The following is a 20,661-nucleotide window of genomic DNA, read 5'->3' on the forward strand; positions in this document are numbered from 1 at the left end:
TCTGCCTGTGACTGAATAGTTACAAGTAGTAACTTTACACTCGTAAATCCTGCTGAAGGAGGCTCCACGGGGGTGGAGACATGTAGGTCTAGGAGTACCTTTATACTCGGAAATTGTGAACAGCAAAAGCTAGCAAAATTACTCCTAGGTGTATTAGTAAATTTACAAGTGAGTAAAGGTGCATGTGCACATTTACCTTTGTGAATAACCCTGTTATGCACAATGGCAATCAAGATCACAGATACGGTAAGTATAAACACAGGGAAAATATCCCCTTATGCCAGGATATAAAATCAGCAGTCATTATAAGCTTCAATGTGTTGAAAGGTTGGTTTAAGCAGTGCGGGGAATCGGTGCGTTCATGGATAATGCAAGCAGAAAGACAACCGTACTCAGGGCCGGACTGAGAACCCAAAGAAGCCCTGGCAATTTTGTCGGATTAGTACCCCCCTGCCCCCTCCCTTCTCCCCCAGGAGGAGGATTGCAAGTGTGAAGCACTGCTCCTTTTGTTATGGGGGGGGGGGGGCGATATTTCAGCATTGCTGTAAAACTGGCTCCCAGTAGCAAAATTAGCCCCCATTTCTGCGGAACCGCTACGGACAGTCCAGTCCGGTCCTGACTGTACTGCACTGTGCTTTCTAGCAGTCCCATGGCCTCACCGTGTGATTGTAGCCAGCTTTTGAAAGGGTGGGGGGGGGGGGGCAGTCTGCTTACACTAACTTCCCAACCAGTACATCATAAAATCTTCATGCCTCCCTGGGACCACCACTAAGCTGCACGTGCATTCTTACCTTTTAAAGTTCGGCACGCTTTCATTCAGAATGCTAACGTCTCGCCTGGGGGCGGGGGAGGGGGGCGGTTGGGTTACCAAGCACAGTCTGGAATGTTCTACAGCCAGTTCTGGAAAACGGTGTCTGGGCCGAAAATCTCCACTTACTTGCATTGTTGTAATGGCGAGTTAATTGCTCTTTTCTGTTTACCCTTTCGCTTGGCGAGCCTAGTCCTTTGTTCCCACATAATGGGCGGTTTGCTGTGGGCATGTTTGTTTTTCGCTGGTGCCCAGGCCAGCTGCGTGTTGCGGTGGCATGGCTAGAGGGAAGGCAAGGCTGCTTTCAGCTTTAGTTGACACGTGGAACCAAAGCAGTCAGATTGAGTAGAATGAAAACAAACAATGGCAAAAGCAAACGTTTCGGCCTTGAGAAGCCCGCAATGTTTTTATATTTTTTTAGGTCTCGCCTGACCCAGCGCATGCGCTGGTCTGGCGAGACATTTTGTGAGGGCTCCAAAAAGTGCTACCCGGCCAGCCTAGAGCTACAGTGCATGTGCGCGGGCGCGTGCGTCGCGCTTTACCGTGATTACTTTCACTTTCGCGGCCGCTTTGATTTTTGATCGCGATCACTTTCGCGGCGCACGGCCGCTTTGATGTTTTCCATGAGGCTTCAATAGATTACAGCAGTTAAAACATGCATTGGCATAGCTAATAGGTCTCGCTTTTGGGACCTTATAAGTGTTTAGTTATGCAACTGTTGCATGGCTAAACACTTATAAGGTCCCAAAGGCGAGACCTATTGGCTATGCCAATGCTTGTTTTATTCGTTTCTAAGCATGCATGCTATAGGTGTTAAAGTTTCAAAGTGATAAAAGGTAAACACTCTGGCATCTAAAAGAGCCGAACATATGTTGGCAAAAAATAAGTAAAAGTCGCACATAAAATAAATAAAGCTGGATTAAATGAAAGCAGAGATTGGCTCCCTTGTGTTGGCGCTCAAGTGGATTCCTTTGTTAAACTGATGTGCATATACAGAATGCTGTTACTCCGAGTGAAGAGAGCTAAGGGCTAAAATAGACTTACCTAGTGCGCCATGCGCAATGCCTCAGGGGAGGGTAAGCAAAATGTGAATAACCCGTTATCAGAATATCGGAGGAAGAGCACTAACTGAAAGCATGTGTGTGCACACATACACACACACATATATAGAAACATATATATACATTATATAATATGGGGCATATTTAGAAGCCCATTGCGCCACCAGTGTGTCTCTTCTTTTGATGCATCAGCGGCGCAGTGTGGTGCTCCATATTTAAAAGTCCACGTAAAGCTGCCAAGTGTGACTTTTCGTGGCCTTGTAAATGCGGCCCCTTTTCATGCAGCACTCTGCGTGAAAGAGGTGTGGCATGGGTGCTGCTGTGGGTGTTCCCACTAAACAACCGTGGATTCTGCCGTATTCCCAGATGTACAACATTTCGTAAACCAGGGAATGCGTCAGAATTCTACGCCTCTCCAGGGAAGGCATAGAAGGCACAATGAGGAGATATACTTACATTTTTCCTCTTTTTTTTCCTCTTTTTATTCGTGCTTCATTTTGCAGCAGGCATAGAAAGAGGAATACTCCTCATGTGATTATTTTTGTGCAGTAAGGTGTCCCTTTGTGCACAAAAACAATCTCACCTTAAATCCAGACACCCTTGCACCATGGCGCACAAGGGTGCCTGCGTTGGCACATGGCAGACAATTGTGCGTCAGTGGGGGGGTAAGCACAGGGATATGACATATTGTTGTAAATATGACGCATCCCTGTGCTTTGAAAGTGACGCAGCGCGACACAGCCAAATTGCCTGCCATGCTGCGCTGTGTCACTTTCTTGTAAATAAGGCCCTATATATGCAGCTGTACAGAGTTTAATATGATATTTATTGAGTGTTAGGAGGGACATCACTCATGAGAGGCAAAGGCTTGGGTGGGTCATGAAGTCTCTCCCTCAACAACGGTAATAATTAGTATTTTAGAGTCTACACATCTGCATTTGTGGTTTATGCCATCTCTTTTTTTCATGTGTACTAGTTTTAACAAAAGGTATTTAACTAAGCCTGGGCGAAGCACTACGCTACGCTCGCGTAGTTTGCGAAGTTCGCGCTACTTCGCACTACGCGAACTGCACGTAGCACAGTGCGAACACGCGTAGCGTAGTGTTGCGTAGTGCTGCGGTCATTTTTTGCTTGCTCGCGGTCCTCAACGTCATGTTGGCGACCGCGAGCAAGCAAAATGACATCCCGGCGAGACTTTTTCCTTGTTCGCGATCAGCAACTTCAAGTTGGCGATCGCGAGCATGGAAAATAAACCTCCCGGCGAGATTCCCAACGCGAGGAGGTCAGGTTTCTCATTGTGAGTGGTCGCGTATGCTCGCGACCGCTCGCGATGAGAAACTACCAGTTCGCGTTGAGAAAGCTGAAGCTCGAGTAAAAATCTACTCGAGCAGCAGAAAACTACAGCTCGCACTGTGCAAGATGCCATTTTCAATGATTGCACAGTGCCGGTTGCTTGTCCGCACTGTGCAATCATTGAAAACGACATCTGGCACAGTGCGAACAAAGTACTACGCAGTTCGCGAAGTGCTACGCGTAGCTCGCGTAGTGCGAACTTCACTTTGCGTAGCTTCGCGAAGTGCTACTTCGCGAACTACGCCCAGGCCTATATTTAACCAAAACCAGGATTCAAGGGGTCAAAGTTGTGCAGTGCAATGTCTTTCTAATGTTAGTTTTATTGTACGGTGGTAATATACCTGAATTTGACCTTCTCACTGCAGCAATAAATGTATTCTCGTAGGTAAATATGTATATATAACATTGAGAAAGGCGTCAGCTGAAACGCGCCCATGTAACTTGTACAATGAAGCAAGGTTTTCTTCCGAATGCTGTCTGTTCCTTTGGGAGAATATGGAGCTGTAATTCGTGAGTCCACCCTCACGTGTGACAAGCACCCACTCGCAAGTGCAGAGTCTTTCCTGGTGGTCCTATACATGTATAAATGTAGGCACCGACACTGGGGATTAGCTCTCATGCACATTTATTTTCTGTTGCCCACCATGACACGGTTGCGGCTGCAGCCCCACCATTCAGCTAATACTCCGCTAGATCGAAATATTCAACAAATTTGTGACCAGGGCACTGAACAAGACCCCTCCTACTCAGCCTCTGCAGATTACCAGGGATTTTTTTGCTGCACCTTACGTGGTCATGTCTCTACATTTGAAGTCTAAGGCTTCATCTGTTCTTTCTACCTGGGGCTGTAGTCTAGCAAGAGACCGGTTGCTCGAATGGGTTGAGCCGGGGATGTGCAGCAAGAGAGATTTGCCGCAGTGGCGGTGTCAGGAGACTGGTCTCAAGACACAGATTACATTAAACGTGAAGTTGGTTATTTTGCTGAACAGATTTTAGTCCCGCTTATTTATGTACCCAGCATAGTTTAGGACACTGGCCATGCCATCTCTACTAACAAACTGATCGCATCAAGTTCCATCCCGCCGTTCAGCAATGTGAGCTAGCTAATGAATCCTGTTATGAGTGGGATAATGAGGACTCTACATGGCAGTACCCGGCAACACTTTGGATAATAAAATGTGGCATTGTTGTTTTTGTGTTAACTGCGTTCGTCTGAATCAGTCGCTCAGCAGCAGACATGGTATAGATAGGAAGAGGATAGTAATTGAAATATTATACCCACTAAAATCTGGCTTGCTTTGCTTCTATTCAGGTGGTATTGATAGAGGTTCAAGGTACTTAGAAAATGAAATTTGAAACAGAGTACCCCACCACGTCACAGAGATCCCTGAAAGGGCATTAAGGCAGACCTAATGTAGCATAACATGCATATTTGTAAAGCACTCGTTCACCCATACGCATCTTGGTGCTGAATAGCAGATGTTTATTGTTACCCAAGTCAATGGTACTCATTTTATCGATCTCTGATGGATGAAAGGCTGAGTGGACCCGTGGAGATTTGAACCTGTGACCATGAGGTTGAACACAGGCCCCTGCAGTGAACGTATTAGAAAATTGAGCCACCAGACCTCGGTACAGTTGATGTCACTATGCCACATTGAAATCGTCAATCTGAGGCAGGGGTGGACTGGTCGTAGCAGGGACTGGGTGTTTCCCTGGTGGGCTGCCAAGGTGGGAGACGGTTTTAGACCCCTGGGGGGCCGTTTTTGTTACACGGGCCGGTTCTGCATTATCGGCACCCAGCAACAAAAGCTGCACAAAGCTTTCCCAAGCTTATTGCAAATCCAGTTACGGAACAATTGATTCAGTGTCTCTTCCCACAATAACAAATGTATTGACAAATATTGACAGCATCTTTCTTTATTCAAGTCTTTTGTAGGTTGTAGGGATCACTTCGTGCCATTAGGATGACTTTGAGTGTTACAGTTGTAATAGATTGTAAGCGTGATACGACTGCGCTTTGGGTGAAGGTTCACTTAGGAGGCAGTGTGTCAGGCATTGGTTTTTGCAATATGCTCTTCAGTAGTTTCATGTTTAAATTCATCCCGGTGGGCTTTGGGTGTGATTTGAGTGGCCATGCTTGGTAATTTGTGCTGCTTGTCCAGGCAATGTCGGGGGGGCTCAGGCCCTTTTTTAGTGGGAGGTCATGCTAAGATGCACTAGTGACCAAAGCGTTGCTTGAATAAGGTGGTGTTCTGATTGTTTTTGAAACTATGGTGAATTGGTTTCACCATCGCTGCTGGAGTGAAGGAATTCTCAGCTGACCAGTGTACCAAGCTTCGTAACTGATTTTTTTAATCCTATGGCACTTTGACGTTCATCTCATCACATTTACAGTGACATGGTACCTCTGTGATCAGGCACACAGACACCACATTATTCAGTGAGTACCTTCTGAGATCACTACTGAATGAATATGTTGAGGGACGCTGGGGTGAAGAGAGCTGCTGTGGACTCTGTAACACTCTTTATTAGTCATTCCTTTAATAGACCCATCTCTGGACAGTCTGGAAATGTTGGCCCAGATGTACGAAGCCATTTAGCATTTCTTAACGGGACTTGCTATTTCGGCCTATTAAGAAATGCTAAATGGCCTTTTCAAAAGTACTAAGGGCCAAAACTGCTATCAATTTGTGATTTCTACACGGTAGAAATCGCAAATTGCGACATTGATGTAGGAATCACCAGTAGGGGTTAGCTATTTGCAGTTCCTAAAGCACATGTACGTAGCATTTCCTACATACAAATTGGGCATTTAGGCTATGCTATTACCATTGATTTGAATTCGATGTAACCATGTGCAAAATTTAAAAATGCATTTTTTAATGTGACATGAAGTGCACATATGCCCCTAGGGCATATGTGCACTTACACGTGCACTAGGAAATTCGGGATTCCTCCAGGGAGGCCTTAAGCCCAGAGTCACCCTTGGCTTTGCATATCTTAAATTGAGATTTCCTATTAGGAAATTGCAATTTAGGAAGTGCAAACCATTTCCTATTTTGCCCATAGGCCCAGAATTCAATGGTATTTCCTATTTGCGATTCCCTAATAGCTATTCCTCCTTTGTAGAAATCGATATTAGGGAATCTAAAATTGTGTACATATCCTTTTGCATTTCTTAAATAGAGATTCCTACATAGTCACTATTTAAGAAATGCAAACGGGAAGCTTTGTACATCTGGGCCATTGTTTGTAAATCTAAAAATTAACAGGACCTTCTGGTGCAAGTGATGAGTGGTGATGCCGCTTCATCGAGGAGTCCAAAAGATCTAATAGCAGAGCTGGTCAAGGGTGGCAGCATTGAAGATCTGGTTAATTGCTACAGAATAAATATGTTTTTTACATGTTCTTCTCCTTGGAGCCAGGGGTCTCACAAGACATTTCTTACATTTATTTAAAACGAAAATGCAATATTTATATGCTGGTTTTCATCTCGGTCTCTAAAGACACTGGAGAAGTGCAAAAAAAGTGCATGTGATAAATGTGCATGATCTAGCCTTATGGGTTTCTTCTACTCCTTGGCCTTTTTCAAGAAACATCCTATTAGCCATCTTTTCCGTATATATGGAACTCCTGGCAGCCATTTCCTTTCCTCTGTATACGTACTGATCATAAATGCACCTGAGAACAATCCTCGTACAGCAATCATCATTCTAAAGGCTCCATTGATCAATGTAAGGAGTAGGAGGAAGGCAGTGTGTCCGAGAAGCATGTAATGTGTGTACGTTTGTTTTCACAGCTTTTAAAAATAGGAAACATGACTCCTTTTTTATAAAGATTTACAAAGCCCCTATTGCCACCACAATGTCACTTTTTCTGACGTTGTGGTGGCGATAGAGACTTCACCTTATTCACAAGGCAGCGTTAAGCCACTTAACGCGGATTAACACCGCCTTGTAAAGAAGGCATCCTTTCATACTATATACTTGGTGTGAAAGGAGTGGGCAGTGGGTGTTGCGGTGGGCGTTTCATTGCAGCACCCATTGATTTTGATGCTGCCCCCTATTTACAAGGGCAGCATAAATATGGGGCAGCGCCAAAATTACGGCCAGGGAAAACCTGTCCTAAACAGTTGTGCAGCACACATAGAAACAGCAAAAGGCACTATGGTGCAAGGGTGTCTCTGCCGGCGCTAGGCAGTTGAAATTAACGCCAGCGCAGGGGGAAATGCAGGGCTGCACCGTATCCTTGTAAGTATGGTGCATCCCTGCCTTTTGGAACTGGTGGAGTGCTGTGTTAAGCCAAGTTGGCTAACGCCGCCCTCCGCCCCTTCCTAGTTAATATGCCCCCCTGTTGTTAGACGATGTAGGTGACAAGCAGTATGCTTGCCCTTCCATTTAATGCGTCAGCCAGATTAAGGTGGGTGGTGTTTAGGCCTGAGTGAGTGCTGACTTCGGGAGGGTCAGACGGCAAGTATTTACACAGACGCCGCTGCTCCCCAGGGCAGAGAGTCCCAATATCGATGTTTTCAAAGAGCGTGAATTGTGGGGTGCATTGCAAACCTTAACTACAATTGTGTTTCATTACTCGTCTACCACTCCAGAAGAGTGGTTAGTTATTCTGAGGGTGTGTGGTGAAGCTGCCGCACGGTGGCGTAGCAGCGCTGTACCCGGCACACTCGCCTGCTCTCCTGAGAGAATGTACCAACAGGAGCCCAGCTTCACAGGTTCACAGCTTTACAGCTAACCCTCCTCTGCCTGTGCCTTTTTCTCATGTACAATTCATGGATGCAACTAGCTTCCGTCGTAGCCCTCCTTATCCATTTCACCTATCACAGAAACGTGTCTCTTCGTTTTGAGCACCCAGCGGTTTCAGATAATTTGCGAAAGTATATTGCCTCGAGTGTAAATGAATAGGAAGGGCACGTTTGCTGTTGTTTGTTCAGAGAGTGCCCTCTAGTGGATAACTTATAGTTTTACATCCCTTTGACTTCACGTTATCTACGTGTTGCTAAGTGCTGGCGTTTTGGAGCACAGTATGTTAGCACATCGTCTGAAATAGTCCAGTGTCAGTTTATTGATTTGTTTTTTGAAAAGCAAAATAAGACGTGGTTATCAGAGATGTTACACCCACAAATCGTAGCCTTTTTCTGAGTAAAGAAGTAAGTTTGATCCAAGACTGCCCCCAAAACAGACCCACTTCATTCCAATCTCATTGATATGGTTACGAAGCACTGTACAGGAAAACGAACCGGCCACTGTTTCAATGTAGTCTCCCTCCTACCAATTTGCTTGTATGAGTTATTGAACTTGTCTGTTCTTAAGATTTCTGACATATATTATTCACATATCAGGGCTGTGAGTGGGATGAAAAAACTGGAGGGGGGGTGTTCTCTTAAAGGGGCGTGGCCAATATAATTAAGTGCATGGCTTAAAACACCTATGCTAAAGATCTTTCGCGAGCATAGTGTTCCCCCTACTGGTATTTTGCTGTTTCTGTCATTGCGCCCAAAGATATAAAACAAGTAACATTAAGCCTACAACAAGCCAGGGCTATTGGCTTTGTCAATGGTTATTAGTAGTGTGAGATAAATAAGCAAAAACAACGGCTTCTTTGTATATCATTTTGAAAATGCTTCAGTTCTGACATGAGGAGACTGTGAAAGGACCGTTATCGAGTCTCTTTGAAGTTACATCAAAAGCAGTGAAGGGCGGTGCTGCTGCAGAGGTAAGATTTATTTTTTCATCCTGATGGTGACAGCAGAAATGGAGACCTCGATGGGGACCCGTCTCAGCACCTTCTTTTTAGAACAGCCAGTGGCCGATGCTTCAGGTTATTCCATCGGATTATGGAACATTGATATTTTCAAAAAACAAAAAACAGAGTTAATTGCATATTTATTTAACTGCAGGATTCTAGAGTCCTATTGAAGGTGCTCTAGCACCCTCATTTAATAATAATTTGGTTTGATTCCTAAAACAATTCAATCGAAATAGAACTACAAGTCAAATATACTGTAGTGTTATGCTGTTCGTCTACTCAGCATACCAAATTTCACATTAGCTTGTTTTCTATTAACCTTTTTGCTGTTTAGTAGCACTGTTACTTATAGAAGCTGCTGTTACCCAATTTAATGTTTCTTTATTTATTGACCTCGTCGGAAGGATGAGGAGCTAAACCATCCCTGCTGGGATTTCAATTTATGACCTGCTATGTGCGCTTAACTCACTGAGCCATCTTGTTCGTTTGTCCACAGTTATGCCGGTATCTAGTAAGCAATCACTGGCCCTTTTAGTGATCCTTACAGCCTGCACACCATTCTGCTCTTGATAGATTTTTGGGTCAAACTTTGTAATGCTTAAACTCTAATTATGCCTAAATGTTAACCTACTGAAATGTCTGAATGCAAGTTGCTGTGCTTTTAGTTAGGTTTCATGGCAACAAGACCAAAATCCTGATTTTGCGCATCGACAACATTTTCCAAGGTATACTTTCATTCAGACCCCGGCGAACTTAACCAGTGTGCTCATGTCTGTCCTTATTTATTTATTTATTCATATTCATTCGTTCATACATTCAGTGTTTTCTATAGCGCGAACCAGACTCTGAGTTGGGTGTCAGAGCGCTTTACATTTCAACCACTTCGATATCAGCAGATAGCCAATTATTTCATGCCAAGAACATCTCTATGTGTTCCGCTAATATTGGCAAATATTTATCCCTACATAAAAATATACTGAGGAATAATAGAAATCATTGATTACATTCAAGATTGTCTTGTCGTACTTCATTTTAGGAGTAGAGGTTAGCCATTCAAGTTCAGTTAATGATAGTATCTTCCATCGGGAAGTGAACGGTTTCTTTGTTCTGAGTTAGGAACGCCGTATAGACAGCCCATATCCATAACTACCTAGACATCCCTGTTGGTTGTTATGGGAGATATTTACCCATCAGAAATGAGTTAGTCCGGCCTCGGCAAGATGGCTTCTCCCTTTACTGCCAATCCTAGATTTTTTTAGCCACACTTGCATATATGTCAAATTATCTTATTTTATTTGGTCTTTGGGCCTGCCTCGAATCGGGCATCATCATGAGCGCTGTACTCCGCTTAGAATCCCATCTTGCTAAAAAAGAACATTTCCGGAGAGTAACAAAAACACATTGTTTGGCTTCAGAGTACTTTGAGTTTTCTTGAGGGTTTATTTACTTGCATTAAGAAAGCCGAACTATTATTTGTTCTCACCTGGGAGCTCATGAATTAGCCACATCTGCCAGGCCACATTTCTATAGTCGACAAGTGAGGCTCACAGGAAGCTTAATAAGTAAGAAATATTTGTCAACTAATTTCCTGGGGAAGGTGTAAGCCTTGCCCTTCAGTCTTTATTGAGTGCTGCCTGAAATCAATATTTGGTACAGTTTGGTCACGGGGTCTTCAATGAAACCTTTACATTATGGGCCACCGTGCTGTCTGCTCTCCTGACCAATCAGCTTAGACTTTGCTGTTGATAGAGTTTAGACTACTCGTCCTTTAGGTAATAGGGATAGGTACGTAAACGTTTAACCTAGATTGTCTGAGGGCATTCACTATGGTAAAAGGCTGGCTCAGTTCTGGGCAAGGCAGAATTCTAAGTGGCCACACTGGCTATCAGGAACGATGCCCAGGTTCCTTAAATCTGGCATTTAAAAAAACTGTCTTTTAATTAAACCTTTGGTTCATCACCTCTCTTTTTCTTCTCTTTTTCAAATGTCCGTCTCCTTCCCTTCCATACTCTGCATGCCTCCTCTGTCTGAGCATAATCTACTCTAACACATCCACCATTGACTTTTCTTTATTTCAGCAAATTTCCCACAACTCATTTACAAGATCACAATCTCTCATCCCTCTGCTGAAAGTTATACATATGCAACCTAACAATATCTAACTCCACTAACTCTTGTATTAATCCCACCAATCATATGTTTGAGTTCACCCCTCCGACTAATGAATGCAACCAACCGCTAATACTTAAGTACACCATAAAAAACTGAAATTACTGTATGCAATGGTTTGCTTTTAGTGTGCAGGATTAATCCCAATAATGATCAAACAGTATTAAGTACCTAAAGGGTGTGAAAGGCTCTATGGCGCTACAAACAAGATTCCACAGGAGTCAATAAAGATTCGAGACTCAATCGCGGTGCAATCAATATAGGGAACAGCACCCAAAATCCCTAAAAACTCAATCACAGATTGATATAAACAGTAAATGTTATTGATGCACACGCTCCAAAATAAAACAATTGTTAACAGTAAGAAAAGATTATCCAATGGAAACTTCAATTCTTCTTCTTTATTCACATAAATCTTCCAATCCCAACGTGCTTCGTCGTTTGAAGGGATTAACCCATACGACTTCCTCAGGGCTGGAAGCAACACAAACAACAAATGTATAAAAGTATAATAATAGTAAACAGCAAACAGTAACCAATAACACTGAACTAAGTATCAACCTTGGGTCCCGGAGCAGCGTGCTGTCCGGTGTAAAGCGTTTTGATGGCTCGTTAGAGGTAGTAAGCGCTATATAAATAGTATACAATATATCTCTATTTTTTCCAATCCTTATTTCCAGTCGCCTCTTTCTCCCCACACATTATCAACAGCATCCCATAGATGTTCGCTGTGAAGTGCACGTGTGCTAATATGGTCATCACGGTGACTCATGTTAATCACAGTGCAGTGGTTTGTTACAAACATTGATTCAGCCTTTTAGCCTGGAAAAAATGAGTACATGTCGTTCTTTTATATCTTTTTCCTACCATGCTTCTGTTGGTAATTTAAACCGCGATCTCATTGTGGGAATAGGAATACATTCTTCGAATTTCTACAGAAGATGAAGACTTGTCACCGAACATATACGTGATGAAACAGTGACACCCTGTGGTAGCATCTAAAAAAACAAGCATGAACTCATCAGTGAATGGTCTATGTATTTTTCTATCACAGTGGGTATGTTGTAAGTCTCTGTCTAAAACCTAGGCCCATATTCAGGGCCGGCTTTAGCGCTGATGGCGCCCTGTGCGACAATCAGTTTTGGCGCCCCCACATCCCATGACCACCTCTTCGGATTCTCTCACTACCACCTGCAAAAGTGCCCCTTATCTCTCCCATCATAAGATATTGCTAAACACAGCGCCCACCTGAGGTCACAGCGCCCCCTTCCACAGGTCAGCGCCCAGTTCGACCGCACCAGTTGCACTGCCCCAAAGCCGGCCTTGCCCATATTTACAAAGATTTTGCTTTGAGTTTGTGTTAGTTTTTAAACTCAGGTTGGTATTGCAAACAAATGCATGGCGATTTGCTTTAGTTTGTAACCAAAAGCAACGTTGCGTTACTTTGTGTCATGAAGGCATTCAATGGGAGATACATGAGCATTCCTGTCTATCCATCCGTGGATTTTGGCACAAATTGATATTTACCCATTTAAAGACTTGCAAATATGAATTTGCGCCAAAATCCTGAGCCTCCCTGAGGAGGCCGGCATATGAAGGAGAAGTAGATTTATTTCTCCTCATTCAGTAGCATACATGCAGAGAGGAAATTGACTTTTGACATTGTTTTTGTGCAGGAAGGGAGCCGCTGTGATGTTTTGCATGAACAGGAGAGAGCTGAACAGTGCCACGTCTACTAAGATATGACACTCTTCAGCTCTCTACCTGCGGTGGTGCAGCTTCTTCCTACGGCGGTGCACTTGAAGCTGCCTCTTGCCAGCGCAGGCTCCCTTGCACCATGGTGAAAAGATGCATGCGTTACTGGCAGGATTGTTTTTGTGCAGGAAGGAACACCTTCGTAAGCATTAGGGGGCATATTTATCAAGTATTTGCGTTGCCTTGCGCTTCGCAAAGGGGTGAAAGGGGGACGCAAATACTAAGTTAAATTTATCAAGCCACGCAAGGCCTCCTTACATGGCCCTGAGTGGCTTGATAAATCTAGAGTAACACAACACAGCAGAAATCTCTGTGATGTGTTACTCTGCCCCAGGGAGGCATTCAATGGGTGGTGTGTGCGTGTTCTCATGCAACACCAATGGACTTTGGAGCATTCCCACAGTTACCATTACTGGTAGACCTGGGGATATGTTGAAATGTTGCGCATCCCCAGGGGAGGGGGAATGAGTAAAAAAATCTTAATTTCTTATTGTTTTTTTCACTTCTGTTTGTGCTGCATTCTGTAGCCCAAATAGAAAGAGAAGAATTCCTCAGGAATTGTTTCTGTGCAGGAAGGGAAGTCCCTTCCTGCACAAAAACAATCCTGCTTACAACACAGGTATCTTTGCACCATGGTGCAAGTTGCCTGTATTGGCGCTAGGCACCACGTTGTGCACAAGTGCTGGGAAAAGACTGGCATGCAACATATTATGTTAAATACGGCGCATCCCTGCTCGTTCCCTGTCACTCAGCGCAGCAAGGTGGCTTGCTGCGCTGTGTGACCTTTTCATAAATATGCCCCTAGGTTACTAAAATTAGTAAGCCACACAAAGCCAATCAAATTGACTTTGCGTGGCTCAGTTATTGACAAAATGGATTTTACGTCTGGTTGTGCCACAAAAGTGATGCCACCGCCACACAAAATCTTAGTAAGTCTGGGCCTTAATTTAAAAAAAAATTTAATGCTAGAAAGGTGTTTGTTGCAAAAAGGATCAGTGAGTGAGTGAAATTGCAATTTGTTTGTTTTTTACTAATACATCAGTGTGTGGCATCACCAATGTCATCCTGGGACGTGCACATATGCAATAAGTACTTTGTTCATATATGAGTGCAGTGTTAAACACAGGTTAGCTCAGTTTTTCACATACACACACATACTCATTCAATCACACATGCATGCATGTTACAAACACATTCTAGTACACAACAAGGAAAAGGCAGTTAAAAGGCAAGATGGTCAACAAGTTAGCTGTATCAGCTTGGTTGCAGTAAAGCGTGAGTTTGTTTGGTTATGTTTTTCATAGTCACGGGCTAGTGAATAATTACATTTGTCCACAACCACTGCACTTACAGCACCAATACTGCATTTTGAAGCAGTAGCACACTGTGAGGATGGACAGAGCATCTGTGTGTTTAGCACAATATATTTAATTATTTAACATTTTTCTATAGCGCTTCTCTGCATCACGCATGAGCAGCCGCGGCTGGCACAGGTATGCGCGGTGGAGCGGGGTGCGGCAGAGGGGAAGTCGACAGACGACGGAATTGCTATTATTTATTTATTTAATTATACCTATTCCGTCGACTGTCGACTTCCCACCCGCCCCGCCTCTCCTCGCTTACCTGTGCCGGCCGCCGCTACTCATGACATTATTGTTACTCATTCTTCTAATAAGAGGGGAGTGTGACTAAGGTGGTCGAAGGTGGAATGGACATGTTGTATTTGTTTAACACTTTCAAACTGTGAGAAACTATTCCAGATGTATCATAAATAAGGTACAGAGACATAACACAAGCTCTTGCTGCCCCTCCAGCACTGTGGGTCCCCACTCTTATGGGGGCCCCCTGTCCAGTCCAAAGCCTAGGGATATCTGCTGGATATAGGAGTTTCATGGACCCTTCACAACATTCTGCAGGGAGGCACCATCACTTTGCTTTATGCCATTGATATGGTCACTGCGTGAGAAAGCTTATGAAATGATGTGTACAGCGATTGCCACTAACCGGGGGCTTTTAGGAAAATTAATGCGTTGCACACACATTTTCACGCTACAGAAGCTGATACTGATAGTTTCCAATACATTATGTCTTTCAGTGGTGAAAGCGGCGCGGGTAAGACCGAAAGCACAAAACTAATCCTCAAATTCTTGTCTGCGATGAGCCAGCATTCCCTGGAACTGTCATCCAAGGAGAAAACAGCCTGCGTGGAGCAAGCCATCCTGGAGAGCAGGTACCGCGCCACGTTCAATGCGCAAACATGGCCGCCGCCGGCAGATCCTAAAAGCAGGATTGATTTACAAAGAACTATCACATACAAGTAACAGGGCAGGGTGGTGGGAGCTCTGTCTGCATATGCATGTAAGTGTATTTATAAAGCACAAACCTAGCTGGGAAGCACCTGAGTGCTAAATAGCAGGCACATTCCTGGGCTGCGGTTCATGATTGTTACGGAGAGTCAGGTAGCCGTTGCAGTATTATTGTCAAACTATCTGAACTGCAGGATGACTGTTGTGAGTTCTCTGGGAAAGTTGTTCCATAGTGTGGGAGCACAGACTGAGAAGGACTGTCTTCCGTTTTTTAATCTCTTGATTAGCTTATGACCGGAGAGCCACGCAAAGTTGTTTGCATCTAAAAACATTTACAATTTTAACATAGCCGCATAAAGTGTCATATTGATGCAGAAGTGAAAAGTAAATCTATAGTTCCTAAAAAGTGATTTTACTTGATATAATGTCCCGTCATTTTAAAATGCTGCAGCGACTACTGAATTTGAAATCTCAGTTGCCGATACATATTTCATTCGAGTTGTTGCTTTAGAGTAAAGTCATCATGGCTGCTCCTATTTAATTTTGAAAATAAGGGATCCGCCTCCTACATAAGTGGTAAAAGGAATCCCCTGAGCTCCACACACTAAGCGTTACAGTAGTCGGCCTAGCGGATTGCTGGCCATGTTGCATATGCCTATAATTTGAAGAGGGAAAATGTCTCTCACTTAACCATGTGTTGACAGGTTCAAATATCTGATAACATGGGTTACACTTCAGAGTCAGTATCTTTGTCAAGGGTAGGTACCATCTCCTGTGTAGTAAAACCAGTGCTTAATATGCCCTGGTGGTTGTAGATGGAGCCCAACGTTACTCTTTTTTGGGCAGCTTCATTTATTTTTCTTCATCAGACTTTGACCTAGAACAATAGAGAGAGAAAAAAGTGAAAGGAGATGCAAGAGAGAGATGGAGAACCTGCGACAAAGGGAAAAATCAGGGTTCAAAAAGAACATACAACTGTGAGTTATTGGGGCAGGGAGTGCCTGGTGGTGGATTAAAGAGGCATGAGATGGAATCAAGACTACGCAGCCTCGATATTCGACATTCAATAGCGTTGGCTGCAGGCACAACCTTGGGTACCAGCATGTGTTCTTTTACGAATGAAGCCCTTAGTGAAACCTTGTGTGTGTTGGGCACATTTTACGACTCAAATTCCTTGCATTGGAATCGTGATAGCTTTGTGATGCGGGAGGGCGGATCCTGAAATGTTAAGTGGTGAAGGTGGGATCTTTTAAGTTTTCTACTTCTCTAACTTTTCTTTTAATTGGACATGCTTGGTATATGCAGCTTTTGCGGATTACTATTGTTGTTCTGAAGAGCTGCTGATTTTTCAGCGTGACCGAGGACACGGTGAGCTGCAGGTCTGAATGCGCTTGCAATGACGGGATCCATCTGCTTCGGTCCCTAGTGTGTCTCTGTGAGCACTGGTACACACACAACCTTTTGATTTTTTAGAGTGAGGGTCATATATGGCTTTGAGTCTATACAAACTCCAAAACTGAAGACTTTTTTCTAAGGCCAGATCGGCTGCTCCGCTTCCGATGAGGGATATGCCAGTAAATGGTGCCTGACCATCAAACGGCTGGTGATCTCACCACCAGGCGAAATCAAATTGTCTGCAGCTGTCAGTCATGTGATATCATAGATGACAAGCATGGATGTGTGCATCTGGGTTTGGAAACAGCACAGAAAGTTTATATTGTGTGATAGAAGATGCACCAGTTGAGTCGGTCCCATGAGTCTCCCAAAGTAGATGTCACCCATAGGGTGAGTCTTTGGTTTAGAACCCCAATATGTTGACACGTTTTTCCTTTCATGGATACTGTCTGGAATGTTGGGATGTGTGGAGAACAGCCGTGGACTTTGTATGTCTTTCTAGCCAAGTGTAGGTAAACGGCTTCAAGTGAGTTTTCTACTAATGTGATATTCTGTAAAGTTTGAGTGGATTCAGGGTGCAGATCTGGTGCTTGCGAAGAGTGCAGGTTTGAGAGTGCTGGGCCCTGGCTGTCTCCTCTGCAGCACAAGGTGATCTTTTCTCCAACAACAGAGAGGGATTGCGGTCTAGAGGCACTGTCATTTGTTCATCTCTCTCGACGGCAGCCAACAAGGTCAACCAACTCTGTCTCAGTTGTGATGGGAATGTGTAGCAAACAAAGACAAAGATGTACATAACGGCCAAAAGAAAAAAATAATAATACAATAGTGAAATATAGCTATTGTTGTGCGGAAGGAGGGTCTCGGTCCATTGAGGAATTTCGAGGCAGGCAACCCGTAACATGTTTTTGTTGATTGTCGCTTTGTGCAGTCAGTCAGAACCGTGGGGACTTTGCATGGCTGGCTCGTGATGGCTGACTGAAGCAGTCCTGGGTTTGGAGTGCCTGTCTCAACGGCATAGCTGTCAATAGTACACCAGGTGCATTGGCACCAAGGCCCAATAGTGTGAGGGACCCATTGCACCCCAATTACAATTGTCCTTAACTATTCAACTACAGGGTAGGCGCCATTTTCCTTGCTTTGATTGACAACCATTCTCTGAAACATCACTTCGTTGCCTAGCCGTGTCTGTCGGTTTTTTCCTCAGGTGCATGCATGTTACCAGCCTGCACGTGCTTGGATTAAAATGAAACTCTCCTTCATGGCTGGTGTCATGACAAACGCTGTTGCACCTCCTGGGACTGATCACCAAATGGAAACTGGCTGTTACTTATGCGTACTACGGAGTAACCCAGCACACAGTTTTCCCCCACAGTGAAGCAGGAATGTGCCTACAAATGCCTTAAATTAGGGAAAAGGGTTCGTATAGCTTGAGATGTTTTACATCATAGAGACAAGTATTTCGATGGATTCGAGATTCATGGGCCTGGGGTGCGCGATGGCTAGATATCTATACCAGGATGAAGGATTTCTTTAAGGTCCTCAGAAGTGAAGTGTCTTTCGTTGGATGTGCGTCACAAGTTTGCCCTGATGTCTTCTTCTGTTTTTACAGCCCCATCATGGAAGCGTTTGGAAACGCAAAGACGGTGTACAACAACAACTCCAGCAGATTTGGGAAGTTTGTCCAGCTTAACATATGTCAGAAGGGGAACATACAGGGAGGCAAAATTATAGATTGTATCCTTTTATCTGTATCGTATTGGTTGCTGGCAAGATAGCGCTGAGTCAAGAGCTTGCTACTGATATCTGATGTGTTCTGCACTTTACAAGTTCATCTGTTTATTGAGTGTCACTACATAGTGTAATAACAACGCCTGTAATTCAGAGTGCTTAGAAATCGGATTTAATATATTACTTATCCCTATGTAAAACAAGCATAGGCAAAGCCATTAGGGATCCCACACGTTGCCTGGCACTGAAGGGAACTTCCTTGTGCGTGGATGTGCTCCTTGTGAAAGGGCAGAATGCGTCACTCACAGAGAAGTTAGCCAATCACTGAAGTGCTCTGACCTATTGCCCCATGCTGTATGCTGTAGTGGTCGAAAGAAAAATGTGAATGACACAATAATAGAACATATAATATTTGTAGAATCAAAAAGCCTTCGCTATCGCCACTCATTAAAAAACACTTAATTTTATTTCATTTTGATGCGCAGGAGCATAAAGGCTTCTGCTTTTGATTAATATAGTTGTCTATAGAGGAGGTTTACACGCACGCTTTCTTGTGCCGTCGCTAATTCATGAATTTGTTCAAATAGTTTTACCTCCAGATACTGTGATTGCTGGCAAGTCATAAATGGTGTCGCTGAAATAGCTGACTCATCAGAAGCAATGCTGCAGCATCTTATGAAATTGGCTCGTGTTGGTGCAAGAAAAGGTGGCCCTTTGGGCTGATTCTCTGGACAAGCACATGGTGTCTGCATGTGCGTGCATGCATGCCATATTTTCTTTCACTTATGCGCAATCCTTAACAGCAGATTCAATGCTGAGGATTATTCATTTGTGGAATTAGCCTGCATGCCAAGTGAATCTGTTCTCACCCTCTTAATAACACCACTTGCCAACATGTAGAAAATTTTGACATGCTTTGCTTCCATTACATCATCAAACCTTATGCATATCACATACCAAGCCTCATATTGGGGGGCAAGCATCCAGCTCCCAGTTCCACAACATCCATTTTTGAACACCAAGTTTAAATTTGTGAATTTCAGCTGAGTGATGAAAGCTCCGCGGTCTTGTACGCTGTTGCAAATCAGATATTTATTCATCCAAACGATATATAAGAATCGCCTTGTTAGGGTTTTCTCATGCAGTGATTCACATTCTTACAACCAACATGCAGCCGCCTGGTCACCTGCGGCAGTCCAGCACCTGCGGACACACTGGCCCGGCACATTCTTTGCTATCCTATTTTATCCATATCTTCCTTGACCTGTGCTTCTTTGCAACTGAAGATTTATTAGAAAAAGTAAGTCATCATTCATTACTATTTCATTAAAGATATTTACGTAGAAATGAAAGTATTTTTTTTCAAAGTAGAGATAAACCTATAAGCCTAACAAGAATGTTGTTGTCTGCAGAATCGAGTCGTGAGGCAGAATCCCGGGGAGAGGAACTACCACATTTTCTATGCCCTGCTGGCAGGGGTAGAAGGCGAAGACAAAGGTTAGTGTGAGCACACGCAATAGCGTGCCGGAGGAGGTATCGGCAGGCAGATGGTTGCCAGAATTATTGGCGAGCGATCCTAGTGTGCTTCGTTACTGGCTTAATAAAAAGCAGAAGAGTGGGATCTCTCTAAGAATAATTTTCAAAATAATTATTACAAAATGTTTCAAAATGCAGTGTTCAAGGGCCTGATCAATTAATTAAGGCTTCAAATGAATATACACCGAGGCTAACCTTGTTATAATGAAAGCTGTTGAATGCAACTGACACATGCCTTAACCACACACATCTTTGTTAACCTCTTACTGGCACTAGGAAGCCCCTTTTTTTTTTTAACAAACTTTATTGATGACTTTAGCAAATTTGAAATGTATCAGTCATTCTGCAGAGACAGTCTTTCACTTTTGTATGGAGAACATTACACATATGGCTTATAATGGCTATGTGCGGCATTTCGTAAACGATAAAAGCGAAGACAATGATCTCCAATAACATCGTTGACATCAAAGTAAGCCACTAGGAAGCCCCTTAATACAGTAGTCAGGCTCTGTTAAGGAAACATTTCTACTCCTCACTCACCAAACCCTTGTTCATATATATGTGCTTTGTGCGCTGATTTTCAACAAACATGTAAATGTATGCATCAATATGTTCCACTTACAATTAACCTAGATATACATCTACCTTACAGGAAATCTAAGCAACATATAGATTCCAATAGGTAAATTGGACAACAAGCAGCAATATTTTTATCGAGAATTGCACAATTACATTTTTCTCTTTTTTGGTTCCACATTGAGAATGTTTTTCCAAGGACAGAAGTTTC

The 20,661-nt window shown here is 43.5% G+C and overlaps 1 protein-coding gene across 2 annotated transcripts in view; it reads left to right on the plus strand.

Annotated features, from left to right (window-relative positions):
- The window catches only part of MYO10 (myosin X), a 481,006-nt gene that overhangs the window by 203,847 nt on the left and 256,498 nt on the right, over positions 1-20,661 (plus strand). The window contains exons 5-8 of one of the 2 annotated variants that reach the window (XM_085606081.1): positions 15,005-15,139; positions 18,220-18,344; positions 19,625-19,638; positions 19,751-19,835. In XM_085606081.1, coding sequence (XP_085462207.1) covers positions 15,005-15,139; positions 18,220-18,344; positions 19,625-19,638; positions 19,751-19,835 — 359 coding nt within the window. Of the gene's footprint in view, positions 1-15,004; positions 15,140-18,219; positions 18,364-19,624; positions 19,639-19,750; positions 19,836-20,661 lie in introns of both variants that reach the window. The other variant, XM_085606080.1, reaches the window with a different exon arrangement.

This window comes from Triturus cristatus, chromosome 5_1 (assembly GCF_964204655.1).
Source record: "Triturus cristatus chromosome 5_1, aTriCri1.1, whole genome shotgun sequence".
Lineage (NCBI taxonomy): Eukaryota > Metazoa > Chordata > Amphibia > Caudata > Salamandridae > Triturus > Triturus cristatus.